This window comes from Pyrus communis, chromosome 9, assembly GCF_963583255.1.
Source record: "Pyrus communis chromosome 9, drPyrComm1.1, whole genome shotgun sequence".
In the NCBI taxonomy this organism is placed as follows: Eukaryota; Viridiplantae; Streptophyta; class Magnoliopsida; order Rosales; family Rosaceae; genus Pyrus; species Pyrus communis.
The window spans coordinates 19,234,083-19,242,554 of record NC_084811.1 but is presented as its reverse complement, the minus strand read 5'-3'; the positions used below and the strand labels follow the sequence as shown (position 1 = coordinate 19,242,554).

The window sequence follows — 8,472 nt, the reverse complement described above, 5'->3', positions numbered from 1 at the left end:
ATATATATATATATATATATATGAACATCAATAGTATTAGAGTCTGATAATAAAATAATCATAAACTCAAAAGATCGGACCTATTTTAATAAAATGGACTATTACTAATATTGTAGAAAAAAAGGGGACTTATATAAAGTATTTTTGTATGAAAATTGGTAAATTCTAGGTTGGTATTTAACTCCCTTGATAAGATCATCTCCGAGGAATACTTCAACAAACCCCTCAAGTACAATTTGTACTCTAGTTCGTCGGTATTAGATTTCACCAGGATTGCAACTAGCAAAGGTACGATTGAATGAAATTATCGACAAAACAAGATAGTACTTTGGACAGGAACATTACCAATTGCAACTAACAAAGTACAATGGATGGGATTATCATAAAAACAAAAGATTACTTAGACAAGAACGTTAGCAATTGGAACTTAAGAATATTGTTTCCCACGAGAGTATGAACCCGTTTTTGCTACAATGAAATGAGATCTATGCGAAGAAAGCGACCTTATTCAACAAGACATAACGTAAGAGATAAATATATATGAAGATTATTACGATTTGCAGGACATTGGAATTTTCTCCACAAGATAACGAATATAGTTGTCTCCACTGGCAAGTATCTATCTTGACCAAAAAGTAGTTAGCAAGGACGCAACTTAACATCTATTCCCATATAACTAATCACGTGGCTTTACATCGATAATTACAACCCAAGAAAGATACAAATATCATTGATTTGTCTAAGGTGTTAAGCCAAACTATATAAAGGAAATACCACCAAAGAAATAGCAATTCAGAATTCTGGAAAATATTTCAAGTACTTTTTCGATCTGTTCTTTTATCAAGGTTGTACTCTCAATTTATAGCATGGACTCCAAGATGCTCAGCCCTAAGAAGCTCCTTAAATATGCTATGAAGTGGGAGAGAAGAGCTTTTATGGAGCGGACAGCCATCGCATACCCGAGAGGTGGTGGGAGAAATATAGTCAGAAGTAATATGGTGAGTGAAAAAGGAACTTTTGTGGTATATACCATTGATGAGAGACGTTTTGTGTTGCCGTTATCCTATCTCTCCAACCACATTTTTCAAAAGCTTTTCAAGATGTCTGAGGAAGAGTTTGGACTCTCAAGTACTGAGCCTATCACATTGCCATGTGATTCATTCTTCATGAATTACACGATCTCATTTGTCAAGCGACGTTGTCTAACTATAGATACGGAGAAAGCCTTACTCAATTCTATAGCCAGCAATAGCTGCTCAATGAATTCTAGTTTACATCAAGGACAAACAAGCCTACAATCACTACTTTATGGTAACTGATGATAAGTCAGCCTATTTTTTGTATTTTAAGTGTAGAAATACACTAAGAGCAAAGGGAAATCCGGAACGTAGGGATTTGAACCCTGCCTTTTTATTTTTGTATAGAGAAGTAGTCATGTACAAAATGCATGTAGTCTTTCCCATGCATGATGAATCATGCATGCCTTTAAGGTTGCCCTAGTCCTCTGTTTGTTCTTATGTATATTTGACATAATTAATTTGTATTTCCCAGCTGGCTTTGTGTACTGTACGAATCTTGATACATGAGGTTTAAATTATTCACCTGGATTACAGATTTTCTCTGTAGATAAATCGATATTTTGCAACGGATGAGCATAGGGTTGGAAAAGGGGAAAAAATGAAGGAATAATATTGTAACACCCCACATCATCCAGGGGAGTAGATCCTCTATACCTTATATGTATATTCCCATCTCTACCTAGCACGAGGCCTTTTGAAAGCTCATTGGCTTCGGATTCCATAGGAACTCCGAATTTAAGCGAGATTGGGTTAGAGCAATTGAAAACATTATTTTTAGGCCCACTCACCCTTGTTTTTGCGCCCCTCCAGGTTTTAGTTATTGGAAGTTTGTATTGACGAGGATTTGTGGTCAATCTCAATGTAAGTGGCTACCTCCAAGGGTATGATCCTTACCCACACTACTGTATTTTACTTATGCTTTGACATTGCATGTGAAACGGGCTCGTTCCCACTCGCAGTGCACTTTGGTCCTTAGGCACTTTTAGGTTTGAATTTAATCACATTTTCCACATCACCGTACTTTATGGCTTCATCACCTTCTAGGTGTTAGCCAGCACAGCTCGATTCAGAGTCCTAGTGGACATTCTGGGCCAGGGTGTGTTAGTTTGGTACTAAAGCATAAGTTGGGCAGTATTGTGTTCATCACACGCGTGATGTAGCCATTCTTGGTTTTTGAACCTAACTTCCGAATTTTGCCACCTCGTCGAATACGAAAAATATGTTAGCTTTTCCTAAGTTTTGGGTAGTCTTATCGACTTGTCAACATTTTAGAAAAGCACTTTGGCGAATGTCCTTAGACTTAAAGTGAAGAAAATCCCTGTCAAGGAAAGATGTAGATTTGAGGCAAGTTGATGGCTTAAGCAGAGCTAATGTATCGGTAACTGTGTAACATTGGAGACTTTACCAACCAATTCCATCCTTATCCTCCAGCCATCAGTATTAAACCTTTAAAGATTAGAAATCTGAAATAGCTTTGATTCCTTGGTAGAATCCGTTAGAATACCACCTATTAAAATTCCTACGAAGTCTACTTTTGTCAAGACTCTAGAAATGTCTCATGTAACGATGGTGCTAAAGTGGTAGCACTCAATGGAATAACATCTTAGGAAAATCACTTTTGGTCCCTGATAGCTCTAATACTTTTGTGATGTTACTTTTCAATCATCAAGAAACCTTGTTAGCTCATTCTTAAATTCGACCTTTCTATGTTTGGCTAGTGACGACCACAAAATTGTTTAGTCTTTCGGCATAATTCATCATTTTTGAAATTGTCTGACTTTTTGATATTTTAGTCCGCATCAGCTCTGTTCAAACCCTCAGTTTCACATCCTGATATTAAAGGTATTCTAGTTGATTTGAGTCACTCATTCGTTCCCCATATCATTTATGATGTTGATAGAGTGGCCAGGAGTGCAGGCAAGGTAATAGAGGATGTTTTATTTGTGGCCGAGTTGGATTCATAGTGGAAATATTAGTAAGGAAGAGAGGAAATTGGGTTGGACCCAAATTGCATGAGCTTGGCCATGCAGCCCAATTAGGACTTAGGACAATTTAAAATGCCCAATTCCGTTGGACACGCATACACACACGTGAAACCTTCTTCCCTTCTTTCTCATTTTCTCGAAAATTCTTTCCGTACGTACAACCAAACCTTCAACCTTTAAACACCCCAATTGAACAATGTATGAGAAGTTATTTCATAGTGATGGTTATGTGCTTAAAAATAACATTAAAATAGTTGTTTCACATATAAGTGAGACATTTCAAGAGGACAAGTGTAGCCAGGCGAGACTTAGGGGTTACATACCAGTGAGTGGGCTTTTGAGTTATATATATATATATATATATATATATATATATATATATAATTGTCACATCTCGCCCCGAGCTCCCACCACATCCTGGGCTAGACTCCACCGTAGCACGATATTGTCCGTTTTGGGCCCTGACCACGCCCTCATGGTTTTGTTTTTGGGAACTCACACGAGAACATCCCAATGGGTCGCCCATCATGGGATTGCTCCAGCTCGAACTCACTTAACATCAGAGTTCCAATGGAATCCGAAGCCAGTGAGCTCCTAAAAGGCCTCGTGCTATGTAAAGATGGGAATATACATATAAGGCATAGAGGATCCACTCGTTTGGGCGATGTGGGATGTTACAATTGTCACATTCCGACCTGGGCTCCACCACATCCCGGGCTCGACTCTGCTGTAGCACGATACTGTCCATTTTGGGCCCTACCACGCCCTCACGGTTTTGTTTCTGGGAACTAACGAGCAACTTCCCAATGTTTCATCCATCCTAGGATTGCTCCAGCCCAATCTCGTTTAACTTTGGAGTTCCTATGGAATCTGAAGCCAGTGAGCTCGCAAAAGGCCTCGTGCTAGGTAGAGATAGAAATATACATATAAGGCATAAAGGATCCACTCCCCTGGGCGATGTGGGATGTTACAAATATAATGTATTTGTCCTTCATACCCCTGAAAGAGTTCTCTTGGTTCGTTGAAATAAATGGAATCGAAAAAAAAGTCCGATATTGTTGTAGTCCTATTAGTTTAGGAATGTGTTTGTGAAAAAAAAAAAATTCTAGGTAAGTCGCATCTCAGTTGTGGCTCAAAGTCATGATGGCTGGCCTGCAACCTTTTTTCCTTAGTATCAAAATTTTTTAGTTGTACGTACATTTTTCTTTGATATATAAATGTTATGTTTTTTCCTTCATTCATTATAGTGACAATTTAATTTAAATAAATTAATTGTTATTTAAATAAATTATGTATCAAGAACAAAAAAAAATTAATAAAGAATTGAACCTTGCATGACGAAAGTAATAACGAAAATTTCTTAATAATTTTTTTTTGTTAAAGTTAATACATTATTTTTTGCATCAAAGCTTAGTGGACAAAATGTTCGTCGTGGAAAGTTTATGCCAACTATTGTCCGATGTCCCATGTTCGTCGCGAAAACTTCTTACCCACGAATTTCAAGTGTCCCATGTTTTGTATCGCGACTAGATCATTTTGTTGTGTTAACTTACACGTAACAAAGAAATTTCGTTCCCCTACATTTTGTGCGATGACTTTATGTTTAGTCACACCATTCATTTTTCACGAGCTTTGTGAGATAAATGTTGCATGAGGAATTTGCCGTCACTTAAAACTCTAGTGCGACGCTATTAGGGACGAAAAATGTTAAATTTAGTAGTGACAATAAAAAACAAAAAAATGAGAGTAACTAGGCATGACGTGAAATAGAAGCTCATAAGGTGTCTTTCCCTTTAAAAGAGGTGTTGATGTGTGATTAACTGTGAGAATAGCATCCCCCAAAAGTTTTTAGTAAGTTTGGCCTGAAAAAGGAGTGCACGTGTAGCAATGAGCAATTATGATGTTTTCCTTCAGCCACACCATTTTGTTGTGGTGTATTGATACAACTAGTTTGATGAATGATGCCCTTGACATAGTTAAAAGATTTGATTTTGAATGTAGGGCCATTATCACTACCCACAATCTCAACCTTGGATGAGAGCTGAGTCTCAACCATGTTAATTAATAAATTTAAATAGGAGATCCCTATTATCTGACTTATTGTGCCTAAAATACACTCAAGTGCACCGAGTGAAGTCATCAACAATAGTAAGAAAATAATGTGCTCCAAAAAGAGATGTGTTTGTACCATACTTGATCAATCCCAATACTACCAAGCACCGGTCAACGCCATACCTTCAAGAACCCACTGAGGGGTTCACGCTTAGGCACCCCTACCGAAGCACAAAAGTTTCCTTCCAACTAGGAAGCCAACTACAACACGACACTTGTCAACGTCATAATAGATCTCCTAGAGTCTCACATCAATCTGTAAACGCCAAGATCTAGCAACAAATGAAACAAGAACACGAGTACAAAGAAATATTTTGTATTAATGAATTTGGGGTTACAATCACTTTTACAATTTATTCCTCTAATTCGAGTCGCGATGAATTGATCTTGGATGAATAGTTGCCTCAAGGATTTAGCTTGCGGCAAAGGAAGAACTGGCATGTGTAAGGGTGCTTGTTGATTCTTCAAAGGTTTTGGCGAAGAACGAAGAGAGCTTTCTCGATCTTTCAAAATTCTTAGGAATTTGGGAAGTTGGACGCTTGAGAGCTTTAGAGTTTCAAAGCTTCAAGGTGTGTGTAAAGTGAATTGGTTGAAGAGGTGTTCGTGGAGAGGAAGAAAACTGAGTATTTCGAAATGCTTCGTTGGAAAGGCATTCTCGGAGACAAGGAAGAGTTAGGCATTCTTGTAGGTCTACCTTGCCATGGAGGATAGAGGTTAACATATATAGGGATTTTCCAACAGCAAGTAGTCGTGCTATTCCTTTACTCTTGTCAGCAACAGTGGTGTAATTGGAACAATAAAATTCACGCATTTTAACTTTGTCAAAGATTTTTTTGGCAAAGTTGCCCGTGATATCCGAAAAGCTGAGATTGCGTCTCAAAAATGCCGACAAACTTTCTTCAGGAAAATTCAGCTTTTGAAACTCGGAGAGCGGTGACTCTTTGATTTCTGAACAAGTGGCCTTGTTGCCTCCTTTTTATAGAGCCATCAATTGTGTTCAAAAGCACGCTAAAAACGTTGTTGCCTATAGAAATTTCTCCTTTTTTTTTTGCACTTCTAAGATTTATCTGACCTCATTTTCCTTCATCATTTTTTAAAATGACTTGCCCATCTGACCGTCGTTTTGATTTGAATGATGCAGACATGTCTTCTCAAGACAACATATGGCTCTCATCCTTTTTATCTCCTAATGGTCCACTTATAGTAGGGGACTCTATGATGAAGAATGACATAACCGCTACGGTCGTAACTAGGAATCTTCTCACCCCCCAGGATAATAAGCTACTTTCCAAACGGTCCGATGAGTTGGTTGTTCAAAACTCTCTAACTTTCAATGTTCAGTGTGTGTGTAAGATCCCACATTGTCTAGGGGAGTGATCCTTATATGTATATTCCCATCCCTACCTAGCACGAGGCCTTTTGGGAGCTCACTGGTTTCGGGTTCCATAGGAACTCTGAAGTTAAGTGAGTAGCGCGCGAGAGCACTCCCATGATGGGTGACCCACTGGGAAGTTCTCGTCTGAGTTCCCAGAAACAAAACCGTGAGGGTGTGGTCGAGGCCCAAAGCAGACATTATCGTACTACGATGGTGGAGCAGGCTCCGGATGTGGTGGACCTTGGGTCGAGATGTGATAGTGTGGGCTCTATATCTAATATGGGACAACGCCTACTTACTCGAACTCACCAAGTTGAATCAATGACGGCTAAGGTTGCAAGTCTAAGACAAGAGATCAAAGGGCTCAAGCACGAAAATAGAAAGTTGAACATGCGTGCAAACAATTATTCCACAAGCATGAAAAGAAAGCTTGACTAGCTGCAAGGATCCGAAAGTCAAATTCAAAGTGATTATCAGAGGTTTGTGGCTTTATTCCAAAGGCATCTATTACCTTCGTCATTTGGAGCTTTACCAAGTACTGAGGCTTCACATGAGCAACCTTTGTAAAGGCTCCCTCCTGCTTTTTATTTTTTATTTTTTATTTTTTTATGTATGAATATATCTGTAATTTCTCAGAGATATCAATAAATAAGTTTTATTTCATTCAGTGTAATGTGCTAAATATAATAAAACATATAATTTTTCTTTCTATCGGCAACCGTCACCTTTAAACTTTATAATTTTTTTTATGTTTTTTTTTTTTTTTCACATGGTGCTGAAGCACCAAGATTCCACCATTTTTTTTTATACTAGTTTTTTTTCTTCTTTTTAGAATGGTGCCCATGCACCAAGATTCCACCATTTTTTAAATATTTTTTTCTTCTTCTTTTGAATGGTGCCTGATGCACCAAATATCTTTTATTATTTTTTTCTTTATATGCTGCACCACCTTTCTCATTGTCCTATGCTTTCTTTGGAGTTTGCACTGCCGGAGTTAGGCTCAGGTTTGCGCTGATGCATCCGACACTAATGTCGAAACCCATTTCCGCAAGGAACGTCGATGGTTGGCCGGACGGACTTGTTGGGCAACGAGGTCACAGCATGGCTTCTGTTGGTGGCAGAGGTAATGAGTGTGGGAGGTTGTTACAGTGCGTCACTTTTTTATTGCGTGGTGCTGTGCAAAATACTGCAGCGGGGTTTCACTGTGGAGTACCTTTTGGTCACAGTTTCCCCTCGATGGTGACGTTGCCATGCAATGCAAGAAATTGCTTACGTAATCGTTGCGGAGTTGCGTAGTGCGATTGCATAGCATTTTGGTTTTCTTTGCTACTGTAGTGTGCTTTGAATGACCATTTTGTAGCTGCCCTTTTTGCCGTGTTACTTCAAGCTTTGTGTCTAATTTCTTTTTTTGTCGTTGTGACTTTGTCAATTGTCATCCTTCAGCGCTCACAAGGTTTGTCTCGTATGTCTTTTGCTTTAGTGAAGTAATAATGCCGCCCCACACTTATGATTATGTTGCCTTGTTCGTTTTGTTGCAGCCTTGGTATTTTTTAAGTGCTTTAAAAGCAATACCATCATTATTCTTGTGAAGGAAGGTGATTTGCAAGATAGGGGAACGACATTGAAACTTTGTGCAGTGTTAACTGGCCCTAAGGCGCTTGTTCTTCCTGCAAAAGACAACTTCATGCATATCAAGTCGTGGTCTTCTATAGTGCCTAGGGAGGTGATAGATTTTGGTTGACCAAATACAAAGAAGAAGGCATTTACATCGAGGATTCTTGTCTTGAATCCTTCACACCATGTTTGTGACAATCCACCGGTTTCGTTTGAGCTTCTTAGCGATCGCATCTGTAGCGGAGCTATGACTTAGAATAACACCTTATCGACTACTAGAAAAGTTGTCTTTGCTGAATTTTATTAA

At 38.6% G+C, this 8,472-nt stretch overlaps 1 protein-coding gene across 1 annotated transcript; it reads left to right on the top strand.

Annotated features, from left to right (window-relative positions):
- The first annotated feature begins 866 nt into the window (after positions 1-866).
- On the top strand, positions 867-1,319 carry LOC137744462 (auxin-responsive protein SAUR64-like). Its single transcript, XM_068484268.1, has one exon. It carries the CDS (start codon positions 867-869, stop codon positions 1,317-1,319), a length of 453 nt encoding a protein of 150 aa, XP_068340369.1.
- The last annotated feature ends 7,153 nt before the right edge of the window (positions 1,320-8,472 follow it).

Excerpts from the sequence above, each read along its gene's own strand:
- LOC137744462 (XM_068484268.1), top strand. The coding sequence starts at position 867 with ATGGACTCCAAGATGCTCAGCCCTAAGAAGCTCCTTAAATATGCTATG.